Source organism: Carcharodon carcharias, chromosome 3 (assembly GCF_017639515.1).
Source record: "Carcharodon carcharias isolate sCarCar2 chromosome 3, sCarCar2.pri, whole genome shotgun sequence".
Classification (NCBI taxonomy): Eukaryota; Metazoa; Chordata; class Chondrichthyes; order Lamniformes; family Lamnidae; genus Carcharodon; species Carcharodon carcharias.
In genome coordinates, this window is record NC_054469.1 from 202,684,713 (window position 1) to 202,706,332 (window position 21,620).

A 21,620-nucleotide genomic window follows, 5' to 3' on the forward strand; every position below is an offset into this window, starting at 1 on the left:
AGCTAATTGCTTGGAAAAGTCACATGCCTGCATGAGTTGCAGCAAAGTGACCATTTTAAACTTGCTTTAAATGTTGCTGTTCAAAGTCCATTGATTTAGGAAGGGTCAAAATCCCTAGAAGCTCTTCAGGAATACCAAGTGAAGAGGTAAAACATTTGGGTTTTCCACTTTATAGGGAATCACTAAGAAAACCTCAGCTATAAACAGTTTTCAAAGAAAATCATGAATCTGAGAATAGTTTTCTTGGGTCCATTCAAATATCTTCTTAAATTTAATAGGTGGTTACTGCACATGGAGAGCTTAGCACTGCTGAACAATTTCCACTGCTCATGCATTTGGCAAAAGAATTTGCCACTCCCCTGGAATAGAGCCGTCCCAGTTATATTCCCTCCAGTGGTGAAGGATGCCAACACTTTTGAGCAAGGTTAAATGGGGTGGCAGGGATCTCTCCAGGACCTCCCTGAAACAGTCATTACATTCCTTGATCTCTCTTTCTGGTGATAAAAAGGCAACTGCTTTAGTGCCCCTTCAATCTGAGCTGGATTTTCACTCGGGGATTTTCATGACCAAGGTAGGTACTTTGAGTCAGGAAATTTCCTGACTTGGCAGACCAACCTTGGTGGAAAGTGCCCCATCAGACCCAATTTTCTGAGACATGGGTGTGGGGTGGAGTCAGGCCCACAGCCCCCAGAAGCTGAGTGCAGATGGCCAAAGGCTGCCAAGTGCTAAGGTGGGCTGTTTAAAAGGTTCTCCTCAGTTATCTGGGACTTCATCCCAGTTGTTTGCTTATACTATAGGTCCACCAGCCTTCACCCCTCTCACCCCTCATGCCCCTTCCCACATTCATAATTCTCTGAAAGATACTGCTGTTGCTACAACCCTATAAAAAGTGTCAATCAAATAAGACCTTTAAAGTATCAATCACAGAAGCTATAAGCACTTGATGCATCTTTATCTTGCGCAAATAAACATTGAACCATTGAGAAAAGGGATCACAGAAAAAAATAGCTTATCTTATATCTTAAAGCTGTCACTCAGGCAGAGTTTTTCCTTCTTCCCAGCTGTGTCAGCAATGTAAAATATTTTATGGGAGTCTGGGCTCTCAGCCAAGCCACATTGTGTATGCAAGTCAGGCAGCATTTGTGGAGAGAAACAGTTAGCTTTTAGTTGACCTTTCATTGGAACAACCTTAAAACATTGGATGGAATTTAATGCCTTTCCCTGAGTTATATTTGGGGGACTGCACATTTAGTCAGGCAGGGTGGTGGCAGTTGGGGACCACACCACCTTCACACTTCTTCCCCGACTAAGTCCGGAGTGGGAAGGTTCATGGACAGCCTTCCTGCTTTGCTAATTGAGGCTCTCAAGTGAGCAATTAATGCAGGAAACATGAAAAGCAAACCATGTGAAAGTTTTTGGTGGGGGTTGGTGGTGGTGGGGGGGGGGGGCATGGGGCCGGCGGGGGGTGGTGGGTGGCATGGGTGGGTCTCCCTTGTTCAAAGGCACTCAGTGCCTGATCAAAGGGCTGATACTGAGATGAGGGGGTGGCGGTGCTGAAAGCCAACCCTCTGCTCTTGCTGCCTCCCTCACTCCCCAACTAAGTCCCTGTGAACCCCCATCCTGCCATCACTCACCTGTGGACTGGGTCCCTCAGCAATCCTGGGCCTCGGTTGGCAGCTTTAAGGGGTGCAGGATTTCCACCCCCAGGATCCTTGATCCCAAGGAAGGATCACTGCTGTACAGATTTGTGCAGAATGTTACAGGAGATGATAATGTTAAAATGTGTGCACATGAAGATATGAATTAGGAGCAGAAGGCACTCCACCCTTTGAACATGCTCCACCATTCAATGAGACCATGGCTGATCTGATTGTAACCTCAACTCCACATTCCTGACTACCCCCGATAGCCTTTCACTCCCTTGCCTATCAAGAATCTATCTACCTCTGCCTTAAAAACATTCAAAAAGCCTGATTCCACTGCCTTTTGAGGAAGAATGTTCCAAACGCTCACAAAACTTGAGAAAATATTTCTCCTCATCTCTGTCCTAAATGGGTGACCCCTTATTTTTAAGTAAGTGACCCCTTGTACTAGATTTTCCCACAACAGAAAACATCCTCTCCACATCGATCCTGTCAATACCCCTCAGGATCTTGAAGGCTTCAATCAAGTCACCTCTTACTCTTCTAAACTCCACCGGATACAAGCCTAACCTGTCCAACCTTTCCTCATAAAACAACCCACCCAATCTAGGTATTAGTTTAATAAACCTTCTCTGAACTGCCTCCAATGCATTAACATCCTTCATAAATAAGGGGACCAGCAGTGTACACAGTACTCCAGATATGGTCTCATCAATGCCTTGTATACCTAAAACATAACCTCCCTACTTTGTCTTCAATTCCCCTAGCAGTAAATGATAACATTCTATTAGCTTTCCTAATTATTTGCTGTACCTGCAAGCTAGCCTTTTGCGATCCATGCACTAGGACACCCAAATCCCTAAATCCCTCTGAATCTCAGAGCTCTGCAATCTCTCACCATTTAGATAATATGCTTCCTTTTTATTCTTCCTGCTAAAATGGACAATTTCACACTTTCCTATACTATACTCCATTTGCCAAGTCTTTTCCCACTGACTTAACCTATCTACATCTCTTTATAGCCTCCTTGGGTCCTTTTCACATCTTACTATCCTAACTATATGTCATCAGCAAATTTAGCAACCATGCCTTCAGTCCCTTCGTCATCAAGTCATTTATATAAATTGTAAAAAGTTGAGGCCTCTGCACTGATCCCTGTGGCACACCACTCATTACATTTTGCCAACTAGAAAAAGACCCATTTATGCCTACCCTATGTTTCCTGTTAGCCAGCCAATCTTCTATCCATGCCAATATGTTACCCCAACACCATGAGCTTTTATTTTTCACAATAACCTTTGATGTGGCATCTTATGAAATGCCTTCTGGAAATCTAGATCCTGTATATCCACCAGTTCCCCTTTATCCACTGCTCCGCTTTATCCACAGCATATCCAAGTGTCCTGCTATAATGTTTTTAATAATAGCTTATAACTCTGCTGTATTTTGCTTTAGTTTATCTGAGTGTGCTTCTTGTGAACCAATTTGATCCAGTAGGTCAATTGCAATGGCAGCATGCCTCACTTCTTGTCGCTTGTGGGGAGGGCTCCCACAATGGCTTGAGACCTTTGCTACACCTGCCCCCAATGTAAATACTACTCATCTTAGAGGAAATAATACTAGGTCAATGAAACAATTCTGAAAATATAGCTATATAACCAAATCGATTATTACAATGGATAACCACCAGTGCATGTTGTACAGCTGAGGCTACATGTGGTAATGCAAGAGGAACAAAACATTTCTCACCAATTTAGAAGAAAGTATTTCCTTCCCTGTCACCACAAAATCCTATCTGAATTAACAGCCCTTGCAAAGCTTTTTGTGGGAGTGCCACCACCTGCAAGCTCCCCTCCAAGCCATACACCATCCTGACTGAACTATATCACCATTTCTCACTATCACTGGATCAAAATCCTGGAACTCCTTTCCTAATAGCACTGGGTGTCCTTGCACCACATGGACTGCAGTGGTTCAAAAAGGTGGCTCACCACCACCTTTTTAAGGACAATTGGGGATGGGCAATAAATGTTGGCTTTGCCAGAGATGCCCACATCCCATTAAAGAATAATAAAAAAAGGTATTTTCAAAACTAAAGCTGCCCTTTTAATCTGGAACATTTTATGAGCTGTTAATATCAATGGCATTTACCTAGTACATATTTTTACCTGAACCATTGATTTTTTGATAAGTTGAATGAAAGCTTGAAAAAGTGAAGAAGGAAAGGAAGAGGATGATGGTAAAAATGTGGTTAGATTACATTTTAAATAAGTAGTAAAAATTGGGGCCCCGAGTTAGACATACACAAATTGGTGCTCAAGGGACATGAAAAGCTATGAATGCAAAAAAATCTGTAAAGAGATACTACAAGGCTGCATGCACAATAAACTCCAGATGGGAAAATATGGAAGCTATGAAATGGAGAGGAGCTGAAGTCCCAGGTTCCTGGAAGAAGTAAGCTAGCTTCTGGGAGCTAAACTTAATGGGTGGATTTGGAAATAAGAGAGAGGAAATTTTATGTGCAAGTTGAAGAATTCCTTTCATGAATTATTTTAATAGCATAGAAATTAACTTCTGCATTTTGATTTATGATTGAAATGTGATCAGTTGTGGACATAAGTGGGAAACTGTTACTGGTTCAGTGTCATGACCAGATGCATACTTGTAATTCACCACAAATTCAATTATTTTTAAACCCAATTTTATTTTTAATTTCAAAGGAAAATATAAGGAAGATGACACTCATGTTAAATGTCAAGTTCCTCATTCCCTCAAAAATCCAATTATTTCTGAACCCTTTGTATCAGTTCCAGTGCTTCACCCAGCTGAGTTCTGACCAAATGCCAAAAGGAAATGAGACAAGCAACTATAGTAGTAAAATACAGAAGCTAGGGTAGCTTTCTTAGACATTTTTATACACTTAAACAAAAACTAAGAGCAGCTTTGTGGTTAGGTACACCCTCGCTTATTTCAGTTCTCATCACTGACTGTTTCCTGTGCTCCGGACCACAAGCCGGAATGAGTACCGTGCAAAGAGCATCTTGCTCAGACCTGATAGCAGAAAGTAGAGCTTAACCACAAACACAGAATTGACAGGATATATTCCTTAGTAACTTTTATCTATTATTAGATTTCATCTAAGAAGCTCAGTGCCATGCACATTTTGTTCTTGAAAAAGAATTGTGGCAATAGCAGTCCGTTTCCTTGTTTGTAGAATTGTGTGTTTAGATAAAGCAACTCTTGCTTAACGCCGTTTGTGGTAATTGCATTTAGCCTGAGCATTTATTTTAATGGATTAACCTATTTATTGCTTTTGTTCATAATTTTCCCTTTACTTGCCTGGGATATACTAGTTTGTTAAAAGTTTAATTCTACTCAAAAACACGTTGACTTTGTCTGCACATAAAGTACATTGTGAGAAAACTAGGGCATTTCCTCCATTCTGAATATGAATAAGTATACATTCACTTAAATAGCTATTCTGTCAACACAAAATACATCTAAGTTTTCAATATTATCCAAATGACAAGATTAATACAGCTTATTGGGTATTGCAATTGTTAGAATTTTACCTCCTGCAGATCGACGTAAATTTCTCCTGGGGTCCTTCAGTTTCATTTGAAGATACATGGCAGTATAACTGGATGCCATACTGTATTGTGAAAAATTAATGGTTTCTCCTTTTTCTAGCTCGGTGTATTCAATTGTATGGAGACGTATCTGTTATCGTTTTAGCGAATACTTTTGTTCTGCTTGAGTAAGACCTTCCGCAGAACAGGAAATGGCCTTCTCCTACCTAATTGGCTGGTCAGAATGTGCTTACACAGCACCAATGGCTTGACACTGATAATTGTTTTGCAGTTAATGGTAGCAATACAAATTCATTCTTTTGCTCCTATTTTGCTACCTGTTGATGGTTAGGTAGGTTCATGTCAACCATTAGAACATGTCTGCTTTGCTGCAGGCTTCCATGTGCACTAATTTAATATTTGCAACTAATGAATAGTGGCAGGATGAAGAAAAACGAACTCTTGTGGTTGCAGTGTTAACAATAGAAACAGCTTAACCCTTTGGGGACTGTACCATACAAGTCAGGAGGGGGGATTTTAACCATCACCTAGTTCTGCTGGATTCTGAGGCCTAGTGGGTTTTAATGGCTAGGCCTCATTCATATGATTGGTGAGGGGTTTACCTGTCTGATTGCTTCAGCCCACCCTTCTGAAGGGCTGGATTTGTGGCGGCCCATACAGAGGGTGATTTAAAGATGGAATGTACTTCTCGAAGGGAGGCTGCATTCTTACTGCTAACATTGAGACATTGGCAGAAACTGCAGAGTTTCTGGAAGACGAGTCAGAAGTTTTCAGATACGTGTCTGGAGGTCCTAGTTGAAGGAATAAGCATGGGAGGAAGATACAGTCCATCAATAGGGAAAAAGATGCCAAAGCAGAACGTTTAGAGATGCTGCACATGTTGACATTAGCATCATGCCCAACCAAGACCTGGGAAGGGTGGGGGTGGGGTTGGGGGTGGGGGGATGAACAATGTGCAAGATACTGGGAACATTGCCTGTGGGGGCCCCAGCTCAACTCAGCTTTTACCTTTTCTGGCAGCAGCCTCCCCTCTCCATCAAAAGTGACAGGCTCACACCTCAATGTACTCACGCACAAGCATGTGGTGGGCACTCCATGACAAATTGTCCTGGAGCGGAAGGCTGTTTCTGTGCAGCCGTTTGTTTTGACAGCTAGGATGCATTCTGGGTGATGTAGTCCGCCCTTGACCACGCTCTCAGCCTCCTGCACAGGCACCGGCCCACTAAATGATTACAGGAGTCGCCAGCAGCAGCCACAGTTGCAGCAAAAGTGAGGCCCAGGGCAGGTGGAGTGTTACACAGGACAAAAGAGGAATCAGATCTTGCCACCTTCACAGCTGTCCTGAACTCCTCCTCAGCAATATTAATCTCCAAACCTCCCAGGCCCCGGTGGGGGATGGATGGGTGATGTGGGGAAGTGCGCATGACAGAGCGAACACGAAAGCTGAAACTGGGAATGATCCGGACAGAGACATGGTCTCCCTCCCCAAAACCCTATCACTGGGGCTGGGAGAAGGAAAACCCAGGTTGAAAGGCAACCTGCTTCTGACTGCCACTTTCATATGAATTCTGCCAAGGTGAGTTTGGAGTGTGTGCAACAGAAGCAAACTCAAGGTCAGTGTTAGCTAAACCCAACTCCTTAGCTTGGCCCCGGTTCCATCCCCCTTCCCTAGTAACCAGGGCCAGGACTTGGGGCCTAGTCCGGCCTTCTATAGCTGTGCTTCTTAAGTGGTTAGGCAAAAAGAGTTTTATTAGTTAGCTCTGCTGCTTGGCAGTTTTTAAAATGGTCATTGATATAAATTACTCATTTTGTTTAAATCAATCTATTGCTTTGACATTGATTTCTTTTCGCTCAGCAAGTTGTTTATGTTTTCATCATACTTTAACTTCTTTTTGAAATTCATGTTTAATATTGTGCCAAATCAGATCTCAGGCAGCTGCTGATGGGTTTCTTGCTGAAAGGGAATGGGAGGCTCACAAGAAGTCTCACTGCTATAGGGCTGGCAAAAAGGGGCTATTTTTGCTCCAACAGAAATGGAAAGTGTTGAAAATGCTCAGCATGTCAGAGAGAAGCAGAGCTCAATGATCCTTCATCAGAACTACTGCAATTCTTGGACCTGAGGCAATGATTCAGTTTCTCCCTTCACAGATGCTGCCTGGCCTGTTGAGTGTTTCCAGCATTTTCTGTTTATATTTTAGATTTCCAGTCTCTGCAGTACTTTGCTCTCTTATCATTTGCTCCATGCTGGGCATTTATAAGTGTGGTTAGTTTCAATTTAAAATGAGAAAATATTTATCACTCAGTGCAAAGTGTATTTTTTCTGCTATCAAAGCCCACTTGTGTGGATAGAAATAACACATTTTGCTGGTGAATTGGTTGGTGCCCTTTTCTGAAACTTGGAAGTGAAACAAGGAGTCATGCACTAATATAATGTGCCACTGATAATTCTCGGATATTCTCATTTGTACACAGGAATTGTTGTGAGCTCCTAGTCTTTTGGATGTTGCTGTCTGGATATTGCATTGGGCCAGGTTCAAAGAAGCGGAGCTGGTTGCATAATATGAACAATCAAGTTGTGTGTAAAGTCTGACAAAGCGGTGGCTGCAAAGTGTATCATACTGAAACCTGAGCTTTTGATGGGCTTTATAAATAGTGGAATAGAGTACAAAAGCCCAGAAGTTTTGCTAAACCTTATTTAAAACGGTTTGACCCACTGTGACTACGGTTCCCAATTCCGGGCAACTGAATGATGTAAAAGGCTTTGTAGAGGGTTTAGAAGAGAGTTACTCAAATGGCTCCAGGGATGAGGGATTACAGAGAAGCTGGGGCTGTCTTCCTTAGAGCCAAGAAGCCAGAGGAGATTTGATGCAGGAGTATAAAATTATGGAGCGTTTAGGTAGAATAAATTGAAACTGTTTCCAATGGCTGAAGGATTGATAAACGAAATTAAATCTGGGTCAACTGATTAAATTGATTGATTAAAGAACCAGAGGTAATACAAGGAAAAATTTTTCTATGAAGAGTGGTTAGGATTTGGAAGCCTGATATTGTGGTGGATACATATTCAAATTAGTGTTCAAAAGGAGTTCAAAACTTGGAGAAAACAATTGTAGGGAAAGAACGGGGGTGTGGGGTTTGTGGGAGGACTGACTGGATTTCTCTTCGAAAGAACTGGCACAGAATCAATAGGCTGAGTGGCATCCTTCCGTGCCGATCTATTCTATTCTATAGGACCTAAAGCACATCAAAAATCACACTATGGAAGCTGTCGAGGGCTGAGGGTGGGTGGGGGGAAATAAGGGGCCAGAAACAAGAAAAGCACCAGGGCCCATGATTTCTTTCCCCAGCCTTGTCCCCAGGCTGCACGTGATACATTCTACCTGATTAACTTCAATGGAAAAGAACATCAGGGAGAATATATAATGGATCAATCTGTAGTGACAAGTTTACTGTGCAGCACTGAAAGTTAAAATCTACTTCCAAATCTAATCATCTTATTTGATAAGATTAATAAGACACAGCATTACTTAAGTGGCACCACACTTTTCTCTTGCAATTCCCAAAACAGTAAATTCCCAATCTCAGTCATGCTGCTTAGGGGAGACATTAGTTGGAAATCAGGTACTTCATTAAATGGAAAGACAGACATTCAGGGATCAACTCTCCCCTGTCACTACCATGCAATTACTTTAATAATTGTACAACTGCATTAGCAAAAGTTAGAAAGCTGTTCACCTTAATCTGCTTCTCTGCGGAAACTGGAAGAACAGGGGAGTCAATATAGTAAAGATTGTTCACATGAGTCCCTAAAAGCTAGCAGGCAGGTGCAGCAAGAAATTAGGAAGGCAAATGATATGTTGGCTTTCATCGCAAGCGGGCTTGAGTGCAGGAGTAAAGATGCCTTGCTGCAATTGTAACCTTGGTGAGACTGCATTCGGACTGTTGCGTACAGTTTTAGTCTCCTTACTTACTTGCCACAGGGGGAGTGCAACGGAGGTTCACCAGGTTAATGCCTGGGATGGCGGGATTGTCTTATGAGGAGAGACTGGGTCTGTATTCTCTAGAGTTTTGAAGAATGAGAGGTGACATCATTGAAACAATCAAAATTCTGACAGGACTCTACAGGGTAGATGTAGGTAGGATATTTCCCCTGGGCTGATGAGTCTTGAACCTGCATCAGGATAAAGGGCGGGCCATTTAAGACTGAGATGAGTAGGAATTTTTTCATTCAGAGGGTGGTGAATCTTTGGAATTCTGTACCCCAGAGGGCTGTGTAAGCTCAAACGTTGTGCATGGTCAGGACAGAAACTGATAGATTTCTGCATACAAATGACATTAAGGGATATGGCAATATTGGGGAAAAATGACATAGAGGTAGATGATCAGCCAGAATCTGCTGAATTGTGGAGCAGGGTCGACAGGCCGAATGGCCTACACCTGCTCCTATTTCCTATGGGGAGAATTTTCTCCCCGTCGTGGGGGTTGGGTGGGGGCAGGGGCAGGTGGGTGCACAGCGTGAAGGGTGCCCAGAAGCGCAGAGCGCTCCCTGTGCAGGCAGGATGGTTGCCTGAGTCGGGAGTGCGCTCTTTCGCACATGCACGTGAAAGAGTGCAGAAATCTCCCTGAGGCACACAGCTGCCTCAGGGAGATTAGTTTAAATTCTGAAAATTTTAATAAAGAAAACAAAAATTTAAGACATGAAAGTGTCACATGAGCTGGGACATGCCTATGAATGTTATTAAAATTTTTATAAATCTTTAAATACCTTCATGAAACCTCATCCCGCCTGAGATTCCATGATAAATGTGAAGGCCGCCTGAGATCCTCGCCTGCTCACCAACATTAAGGTTGGACCGGCAGCTCAGTTAATGATCTTAATTGGAATCTAAATGGCCTTAATAGGCCTTTGACAGTTCGGTGGGCGCGCACCTGAGTCGGCTGCATGCCCGCCAAGCTGAAAATGTGAATGACGGACGGTGATGTCGGGATGCACACCTGATGTCATCGTGCGTTATTTTACATGTCAGCGAGCAGGACCGCCCCCCTGCCCCCCACCCCACCCTGCTTGTTGACCTGAAAATTCTGGCCTAAATTTCTATGTTCAGAGAGAAATAAGTCAAATCTAAAAAAATATTATTGCTCAAGTTCAAGGGCTCTGCAGCTACCCTGCTGGTGTTCCAATTTTCTTATGCTACAGATTAGGGAGTGGATTGTACGCCCCTCTGGGCACATTTTCAATGGGTGGGGGAGGTGGGGGGGTGGGTGTACATAACACATAATGGGTGGCTAGCCCACTACCTGCCAGCCCACCCCTGACCCGTGCCCCATAATACAGGTAGGTGGGGATGGCATCCACTAAACTGCCTGCTCTTTGGCCTATTGAGGCCCTTAACTGTCCAGTTAAGGGTTTCATTCCACCTGAGTGCCATAATATGCTGGGCAGTTGAAGGCGGATGAGAGTGGGAAACCCTCTTTATCACCATCTGAGGTGTAAAAGAGGGAAGGAAGGGGGTATCTCCTTTATGGGGGGAGGGGGTGCCCTGTGTGCATCAGGGTAATGCCCCCCAAGATAGTAACCACCTTGTGATTCTGCCCCCATCCTAGGCCTTCAAAACCCTAGCCCCACCCGCTCCCTGGAGTGCCCAATTCTACCTGCCCAAAGAGCACAGGATTTACCTCACTCCAGTCACCAATCTTCCTCGTGGGATTGCTTGTAGCGCCCCCTACTGAGTTCAAGCACTGCAAGTGCTGTCTGTCAATCAGATTGGCTGGCAGCTTTTGGAGGTGGGACTTCCTTCCAATGAAGGATGGAAGTCTCACTCTCAGACTTGTTTCCCCACATCGCTGCAGGGCAACCTTTTTTAAAGTTGGTTGTTTTCTACTGGTGGTCGGGGGAGGGGTGGAAAAGAGGAGATGGGAAGATGAGCAACACGGCCCACCAAAAATTCACCCCTAGATTTCTGGTTACCAGTTGCTACTCTGTTGGTCTATCTGCCCTGTAACAAAGTTTCCCTCTTCTAATTGCCTTTTACTAGCGGAATTGGTATGCACTCAATGCTAAGTAAGTCCTTATTATGGCTGTCTTGATCTTTGTTCCAATGTCTGTTGCCACATTGCTTGTGATTTTGTAGTAGATGTTCCAGAACACCAAAGGAGCTCATCCTTCACTCCATTTATTTGTCCAATAAATAAAATTGCATGCCAATGTACATTTTTGCCACACTTCATGTGACAAACTTTGGTATCACACCTGTTCTAGCTATCATTTTTAGTAACTGTATATATATTTTTGTCCTTTGAACATTTTGGGAAAGAAATTGGTATGTGTTTTGCCTGTTAGTTGGCTGCAAAATGGATGCAAGGTCTACCAATTTAGCAGTGGGATGGTCTGTTGCCCAATTTGTGTGCACCATTTTTTTAGGTGGACACCTAAAACTGGTGTTAGGCCCCTTGAATATCATGCTTGTTAAAGAATCAAGTGACAAATTAGTCCACTGCCTACTTTATGTTCAGTGTTCTTCAGCAGACTCAACAGATCCCCTGGCAACACACAAAAATGAGCAGGGCACTTACTCCAGTGTTAAGTCAACATTTATTCCTCAAACAGCAGCACCAACATAGCAATATTGACAAAACTTCCAAAGCAATGAATTGGCTATGGAGGGCTTTAGAGTGCAGAAGACATTATAAAGAAAGACTTTGCATTCATCTAAAGAGAAAGTAGCCCCTAATTTAACGCACGCCAATTGCAGTCAGCAATGACCCCTTCCACTATCCTGCCTTTTACTGCTTATGAGGAGGAATCCATTGAATTGCTGGGCAGGCAAGGGGGAAAAGACATAGGTGACAGGAAAACAGGAGATTAGGTGGTAGCTGCAGGTTGGTCATTCCATTGATTGTTCTCTTTTCTTTCATGCTGATGCATAACACCCAATTTCTCAATCAAGAGCCTAAGTAAGCCTTGTGTCATCCCTTGGATTCAAATTCACATGGAAATTATACTATTAACCAAATGCTTCCTTCTACCTGTCTTTGTAGATTTTTTTTTGCTGGAATTAGGGCAAGAAGAGAAACTTGGGTCCTCCGTTGTGTTACGAGTGCTTCAAGTACAGTAATCACTTTTTTCCTTCCAAGCATCAGGCCAGAAACACCCACCCAGGTGGTAATGAGAAACTGAGATGAGGTGTGTAAACAGGCTGATACATAGAATATGAATGGGCAGGAGCAGCTGGGAGTGGAATATGAAGAGTTAGATATTGGTAATCCAAGAGTCATGAGATGTCTGCACCCAGCTGAAAGGCTTTCTAGTTCAGATCTCTGGGGTGCTGCTTTTGAAAAGATGTTCAAGTATATGTAATAGAAGCAGGAATTATTCCTGAGAATATACATGAGGCGAGAGCTGGCATGGAAGAATCTGAAGCTGCCATTTGGTGCTGGACCTCAGATGGTGTGTGTGCAACATTGTAGCTCGAGGCTTATTTAGGGCAGTTTTAGCTTCTGGTATGAATGATCAGACTGCTGCCTTTGAGACATTGCGTGACAGACTAGAAAATGACTGTCTTGTCTCCGTTGGCTTTGGAACTCTGCAGGCAATCATCCCCTAGGACTTCAAATTATTTCAACTGTTCCATCTGTAAGGAAAATAAGCCATTTTTGACACATTTTTCAAGCTAGACATTGAACCAATGTGTTTTCGAAAGCTGGGAATAGTGCTGATGGGAGAAAAGCCATTTTAATATCAAAACCTTCTGAGCCGTTGCAAAGCAGTAAAAGCAGTTAGTGCTGCGAAGGAACTATGACATTGGGCCTGACTTTTGCAGAGTTGGGTCAACTCAAGACCTTCAAAAGTGACAGGTGGGGCCCAGATGTGGATGTCCCATCCCAACTTTTGATGGATCCCATTTTTGTTGGCAGGGGAAATGAGATGGGCTGCGAATCACAGACAGGAAACCAGTACTCAGCAGGACCATTAGAAATTAGCTTTGAGTTCAAATTGGCCACATTTTGGCTGTTACAGGGGCCTTAACAAGCAGTGTGGGAGTCACAAATTGATGGAGCAGATGTAAATGCCCTTGACGAGCAGAAAAGGTCTGTTTAAGTGTCATGATCTAAAATTTTAAAGAAATCCCCAGTCCTTTCAATATGAAAAAGCAGGCTGAAACTGTCAGTTAGAGGTGAAAAAAAACTCTCTGGATTGCTTTGATTGACAGATTATCTGATGTAGTTTAGGAAAAAAAATACCGTCTATTCCTGCAGCTTCAGTAAAATTCTTTGTTGACATTTCTTAAGAGCTGTTTTTACAGCTGAGCTAATTGTAAATCAGAGGTTGAGTTTCAAAAGCGAAACAAGCATTTCTCTTAGGGGGTGCCGAGTTCACATATTGATTGACATTGTAAAGAGAATATTAAAGGATTGGCTGTCTTTGATATGGTTACTGATAGACATTTGTTTGTTTTTATAACAGATTTACCATTCCCGCGGATTTAAAATCTTTGAAAGGGTTTCATAAATTGGAATATCTTTTCAGTATCAAGTTTGCAAGAGTGAGAACTGTATTAGATTATTAGGAGTTTATTTTCTCTCATCCCCACATGCCTTGAGGTCTGCCCATGATGGATACTGGGTGAATGGCTATGGAGGTGGCATGGAGGAACCATGGGAATGTGTGGGACTGAGAAGATATGAGGGTTGAGAGTTGGAGGGCCAAACAGCTTTTAAAACAACTGGGACAAAGGCACCAGAAGCACCTTCTAAACAGCCTGCTTCGGCACTCGCATGTCTTTGTGGCCTACAATCTGTTTGGGGGTGGCGGGTCTGACCATTCCATTCCTGCCTTCCCAGAGCAAAAATTGGGCCTAACAGGGCTTTTTAAACTGAGGTGGGTCTGTTGAGTTGCGAAATTTCCTGATTCAAGCTACCCACCTCAGTAGCAAAAATCAGGTCCATTGTGTAGCTAAAGAAGACGTCTGACTAAATGAAGCCTTGATAAGATCACACAGAACTCAAAGAGGCCTCTTCAATAAACAAGCCTCATCAGAGTGTTTGCCAGCTAGACAGTTGATGAGTGCTTGAGCTATTCAGCCTATGAACTTGGATTATGGTCTTCACATGATGAAATTTACTTAAAGGAAGTCTAAGTAAGATGTTTACGCCCAAGTGAGAGGGCAGATGGTGCCTTCAATTAATTTGAATTAAGCCAAAAAAAGGTAACGGTGCCTGGTGCCTTCTCTGGGTCAGGCAAATTGCCTAGGTGAAGTAAGTAGAGAAGAAGGGTTGTGCTGCCCAGGCACGATATGGTTCTCTCTCAGACCTTATCATGCCCAGCTCGGTTGGAGCCTCTGCTCTTCACCCTCCATGCTGGAGAGAAGCAGACCTTCCACCCACCTTTAGCAAATACCAGCATTTGCATTAAAATGGCTCAGTAACCTTTATAAAAACAATTTGAATTCAAATTATGCAATTATTCAAATTAAGTGACATCAAATGAACAAAAATGGACTGTATTAATTTACTCCTAACTATTAATTTACTCTTTTGCTTACAAACTGCTTTGAGCTTGCAGCATTTCTGGTTTGATAACTGTACCATATAACACGATGTAAACTGTGTCACATTCGTTCAAATAAAAGTGTAAAGTTTTTGCAAGTTCTTCTTTCCTGTCATATGATTTAAACAGAATTTTTAAAAAAAGTTTTTAAAAAATCCTGTCACCTGCAATGAACTAGCCTGGCAAAACTCAGTTGCAGAAAAAGATAGCCATAAAATAAACTTTGACCGAAGGAAGTCAGTTAGTTAAGTAAGTAAGTTAGGAATGTAAAGATTAAAATTCAATAAAATAGCAAAACATGAACAGGCCCTATTTACTTCCTCCTGCCAACTGTTATTAGACAACTGGCAGGACAGATCTGAGCCATTGTAAGACAGTCAGCCAGTACCAGGAACTTATAGGTGGTAAGGTTAGCAGCTCCAATTAGGGCCAGTTTTATAAAACAGCGCTTCCCAAAAACTAAAAAATTACGAATATACGAATTAGGAGCAGGAGCAGGCCACTTGGCCCCTCAAGTCTGCTCTGCTATTCAATGAGATGATGGCTGTTCTGATTGTAACCTCAACTGCACATTCCCGCCTACCCCAATAACGTTTCACCCCTTTGCTTATCAGAGATCTATCTACCTCTCCCTTAAAAATGTTCAAAGGCTCTGGTTCCACCACCTTTTGAGGAAAGGAGTTCCAAAGGCTCACAACCGTCAGAAAAAAATTCTCCTCATCTGTCTTAAATGGGCAACCCCTTATTTTTAAAACAGTGACTCCTAGTTCTAGATTCTGTCACAAGAGGAAACATCCTTTCCACCTCCACCCTGACAAGACCTCTCAGGAACTTATATGATTCAATTAAGTCACGACTTACTCTTCTAAACTCCAGCAGACTCAAGCCTAGCCTGTCCAACCTTTTTTCATAAAATAACCCACCCATTCCAGGTATTCATTTATTAAACTTCTCTGACCTGCATCCAATACCACAGAACCATAGAAAAGTTATGCTGCAGAAAGAGGCCGTTCAGCCCATCATGTCTGCGTCAGCTAAAAAAGAGAAAAAAGAGACTAGCTGCCCGATTTAATCTCACTTTCCAGCACCCGGTCCGTAGCCTTGTTGGTTACAGCACTTCAGATGCAGATCCAGGTAACTTTTAAATGAGCATTTCAGCCTCAACCACCAACTTAGGCAGTGAATTCCAGATGTCCACCATCCTCTGGGTGAAAAAGTTTTTCTTCATGTTCCCTATAATCCTTCTACCAATCACCTTAAGTCTATGCCCCCTGGTAACTGACCTCTCAGCTAGGGGAAACAAGCATTTCCTATGTACCTATCTAGGCCCCTCATAGTTTTGTACACCTCAGTTAGTCACCTCTTAGCCTCCTCTGTTCTAAGGAAAACAACCCTAGCCTATCCAATCTCTCCTCATAGCTGCAATTTTCAAGCTCTGGCAATCTTCTTGCAAATCTCTGCACTCTCTCCAGAGCAATTATATCCTTCCTGTAATGTGATGACCAGAACTGTACACAAAATTCCAGCTCTGGCCTAAACAGCATTTTATACAGTTCCATCATTACATCCCTGCTTTTGTATTCAATACCTCAACCAATAAAGGAAAGCCTTCCATATGCTTTCTTGACTACCTTGTCCACTTGTCCTGCCACCTTCAAGGACCTGTGGACATGCACTCCAAGGTCTCTTACTCCCTCAACCCCTCTCAATAACTTCTCATTTATTGAGTATTCCCTTGCCCTCCCCAAATGCATTACCTCATACTTTTCTGGATTGAATTCCATTTGACACTTCCTCACCCACAAAACCAAACCATCGATATCATTCTGGAGTCAACAGCTATCCTCTTCACTATCAATTACATGGCCAATTTTTGTGTCATCTGCAAATTTCTGAATCATGCCTCCTACATTTAAGTCTAAATTATTAAAATATGCAACAAACAGCAAGGGCCTCAACACTGAGCCCTGTGGAACACCACTGGAAACTGTTTTCCATTCACAAAAACATCCATTGACCATTACCCTTTGTTTCCTGTCATTGAGCCAATTTTGGATCCAAGCTGCCACCTTCCCCTATATCCCACGAAATCTCACTTTCCTGACTAGTCTGCCATGTGGAACCTTGTCAAATGCCTTACTGAAATCTATGTAGCTAACATCCATTGCACTGCCCTCATCAAACCTCTTTGTTACTTCCTCAAAAAAATTCTATTAAGTTAGTAAGGCATGATCTTCCCCTAACAAAACCATGCTGACTATCCCTGATCAATCTGTGCCTAAGTGAATTTATCCTGTCTCTTAGAAATGTTTCCAATAATTTTCCCACAACCTAAGTCAGATTTACATTCTTCCTTAAATAAAGAGACCAGTCCTGTACTCAGTACTCCAGATGTGATTTCACCAAAGCCCTGTATAACTGAAACATAACCTCCCTACTTTGTCTTCAATTTCCCTTACAATAAATGATAACATTCTATTAGCTTTCCTAATTACTTGCCGTTCCTGCATACTAGCCTTTTGTGATTCATGCACTAGGACACCTAGATCCCTCTGCATCTCAAAGCTCTGCTATCTCTCACCATTTAGATAATATGCTTCTTTTTTATTTTTCCTGCCAAAATGGACAATTTCACATTTTCCCATATTATAGTCTGCTTACCAGATCTTTGCCTATTCACTTAACCTATCTATATCCATTTGTAGCCTCCTTGTGTCCTATTCCCATCTTACTATCCTATCTATCTTTGTGTCATCAGCAAATTCAGCCACCATACATTTGGACCCTTTATCCAAGTAATTGATACAAATTGTAAACAGTTGAAGTCCCAGCACTGATCCCTGTGGTACACCACTCATTACATCTTGCCAACCAGAAAAAACCCCATTTATGCTATCCTCTGTTTCCTGTTAGCTAGCCAATCTTCTATCCATGCTAATACGTTACTCACTATACCATGAGCTTTTATTTTTCACAATAACCTTTGGTGTGGCACCTTATCAAATGCCTTCTGGAAATCTAAATACAGCGCATCTATTGGTTCCCCTTTATCCTCAGCATATGCTACTTCTTCAAAGAACTCCAATAAATTGGTTAAGTATGATTTCCCTTTCACAAAACCATGTTGACTCTGCCCAATTACCCTGAATGTTTCTAAGTGCTCTGCTATAACATCTTTAATAATAGTTTCTAACATTTCCCCTATGACCGATATGAAGCTGTATGGAGTTTCCTGCTTTCTGTCTCCCTCCATGTTCGAATAAAGGAGTTAGATTCACTATTTTCCAATCGAATGGACCCTTCCCCGGATCCAGGGAATTTTGGAAAGTTAAGACCACTGCCTCAACTATCTCACTAGCCACTTCCAAGACTCTAGGATGAAGCCCCTGGAGCTCCAACAATTTTCTCAGTCCCACTTCTCTAGTGATTATAATTCCACCCCCACCCCCAGCCCCCACCACCCCACCCTGAGTTCCTCTCGCCCTTCCATTTCCAGATTTACAGCTATTTCTCTTGTCACTTGTATCCTCTATAGTGAAGACTGATGCAAAATACCTGTTCAATTCATCTGCCATCTCCTTATTTTCCATTATTAATTCCCCAGACTCACTTTCAATAGGACCAATGCTCACTTTGTTACCTTTTTTTTTTCAAAATATCTATAGAAACTCAAAATATTTGTCTTCATATTTCTGGCTAGCTTTCTCTTTACTCCAATTTTTCCTTCTTTATCAATCTTTTGGTCATTCTTTGCTGTTTTTTATACTCTGTCCAGTCCTCTTATCTGCCACCCATCTTTGCGCAATCATAAGCTTTTTCTTTAAGTTTATGCTATCTTTATTTTTTTAGTTAACCATGGATGGTGACCCTCCCCTTAGATTGTATTTATTCTGTGTATCCTGAAATATCCTCTTAAATGTCTGCCACTGCATGTCTGTTGACCTATCCATTCACCTAATTTGCCAGTGCACTTTAGTTAGCTCTGCTTTCAAGCCCTTACAATTGACTTTATTTAAGTTTTAAAAGTGTCAGTAGAGAGCCTGTGATTTCTTGCAACATGTGCTTGGAGGCAACTTATTAAGGCATTGCCACCATCCATGACCATAGCTTAGTCACTTTCCTTTCAAGAGGGGCTCTCACATATAGAAATGCAAAACTTTAGCAGCGACTGCTGCCCTCCAAACAGTTCAATTACCATAGAAATTAGTGAAGAATTAGCAATGACTTTATGTCCATAACAACCTCCAAGTTGATGAATGCATAAAACAAAGAGCCAGTGGGTTTTATTATGTCACTGTAATGTCTTCAATGATACAGCAGTGTGTTCAAACACTTAGCTATGAATTATTATTCCACGGAAACAGAAACATTGCATGTTCTTGATACTGGAGATGCACATGCAAGACAGATAAATATTTAAATAATCTGATACATTTTCTCTTTTAAAAGCCACTATCTATTATTTTAACATATCCTTAAATAAATTAATCAACTCTCAAGTGATGTGTCTTGGTGTGTCAAAAATATTTTTTTTCAGAAAGCAGTTACCAGTAGCATGTTACAAAAAGCTGTGGTGTGCTACATATGCAGCCAATTGCAATTGAAAGGCTGGTACTTGTCAGTGATTAGATATATTTACATTGCTGCACTGTGTGTCACCAGTTTCTCAGTTGGTAACACTCTCATATCTCAGCCAGGATGTTGTAGTTTCAAGTCCCACTCCAGAACTTGAGCACAAAAATCAAAGCCAACACTGCCGGAGGTGCTACCTTTAGAATGAGACATTAAACTGAGGCCTCATCTTCCCTCTGAGGTGGATGTTAAAGATTCCGTGGCTCTATTTTGAAGAAGAGCAAGGGAGTTCACCCCATGCCCTGGCCAATGTTCATCCCTCAATCAGCATCATATAGCTTGTCTCGTTATTATCACATTGCAGTTTGTGGGAGCTTCATGTGTGCAAATTGGCAGCTGCATTTTGTGCATTACAACAATGATTGCACTTCAAGAAGTACATTGAAGACTGTAAAATGCTTTGAGATGTCTTGTGGTCATGAATTTATATAAATGAAGTTTTCTTTAAAGCATTGAAATACTTATTTCCAAATTTAGAAGTAAATCTGTCACAATTGTAACGGAGCTAAGACCTCAAGCTATATGTTTATGAAATATGTGTATCTGTGGACTGCAGAGGCCAAATTAAAAGGGAATGATACAAAGGTAATCAACATGTCATAAGCCAGGCCTGGCCACTGTTGTCTTCTAATCTGCTAGAAAAAAGGACCTTGCAACCTTCTTTCAAATTTTTAGTGGTTGGAACATTAACAACCTCAAGAACCCAGACAAAGGAACATACACTCTTGTCAACGTCAAAGTGAAGAGGTAGGAGTCATATCACATGAACCCCACTAGCTGTAAGAATCTGTAATATTATCTTCTGGAACTGCAAAGCTCAGTCTGCCATCTTATCATCTACCAAGCATCAGCTCAGAACAAGGGCTCGGTCCAGGTTTGAATGCCTGGCCCCCATCTACACTATCTCTACTGGGATTTCTGAACTTCTATACCATCACTTACAGGACTAATTCATCTCTGCATGCCTACCTCATCGTGAAAATCAACTCAACTGGAAAAGTGAATTATCCAGCATCAGTTCAGCTTGCCAACCTGTGAAGGAATACACCATTGGACTTTTGCTTCTGGACTCTAGTGAAACAATAATTCTTTGCTCAGTGGACTTTGCCCTGTAAATGTTTCTTTCTCTGTCCCCTTTTTATTGTTTGAATGCACAGGAGGCAACGTAGTGACAACCCTCCTCCTGCATTTTGAGTGTGTGTGACTAAACTCATTGTTAGACAGATTTTCTTCCTTCAGTGTTTATTTCTCTCAATTATTACAGTCTCTCTTGCCTCCTTTGCTTTGAGCAAACTGAGTAGCTTGAGTAGGCAAACTGATAACAACTAGATTTAAATGAGGAATCTACAGGCAAATGAGACTACCACTGGATGGTTGGTTTGCCTTTTCTCATACTATTTCATTTTTTTAAAAGCTGTTTACTACTAAGAATACAGTTGGGCTTAGATTAAGGGGCAGCACCAAGGACATGTGCGGTGCAATCGCTCATGGCAAAGGTCATTATGTCAGTATTTGATTTATTCCTGAGTGCTCAGACTGAAACCACATAGATCTTCAGCAGCAATCTTAACTCCTCCTCAGACAGGTTATCAAATCAGGTTGATTGAAAGGAGAGCGCCACACGTGGGAGCTTCAATACAGATTACTAGGTACACTGAATAGAGGCTTCCTGCAGGGATTCAATTAAATTTAAAAGTTGTCTTTCGTGTTTCTCACAATGGAAAGCCTGCTACTACAGACCTCCCCCTTCCCTCACGCTCTGAAGACTACCAAATCCAGTGAGTAGACTGGATCAGGCTGAATGTATGTCGGTAAAAGTGTCACAGCCTGATGCAGGCCCCTTCAGACATACTAAATCCGAAGCCTTTCCTGTAGAAACACAGTTGTGAAACGGGAAGTTGGAGAAATTATAAACAACTAGAAAATGGAAACAAAATATGAAATAAATAAGGAAATTCAAAGAGGATAAGTGATGGATAAATCAAATATTGTGTGTGAGGAGATAAACGTCAAAGGACTGGATGGAGCAAAAAAATAGATTGAAGCAATTACCAAGAAAGCAAATCAACAGATTTTGTCAAGAAAAGGTAGAAAGGAAAAAAATTTACTGAGACACTACCCCAGCACTGTGGGCAATTTATTGCAAAACTACGCACCGGGGTCTCAGAAGATGTCACTTTTAGAACTCACAATGGTCTTGCACTTCCC

General features: G+C 42.0%; 1 protein-coding gene across 1 annotated transcript in view; it reads right to left on the bottom strand.

Moving 5' to 3' along the window:
* LOC121276601 (genetic suppressor element 1-like) overlaps positions 1–5,362 on the bottom strand; it is a 323,710-nt gene extending 318,348 nt beyond the window's left edge. Inside the window, exon 1 of the mRNA XM_041185215.1 lies at positions 5,216–5,362. Within this exon, the coding sequence (XP_041041149.1) occupies positions 5,216–5,294 (79 nt within the window). The 5' untranslated portion in view covers positions 5,295–5,362. The remainder of the gene's footprint in view (positions 1–5,215) is intronic.
* Positions 5,363–21,620: the final 16,258 nt, after the last annotated feature.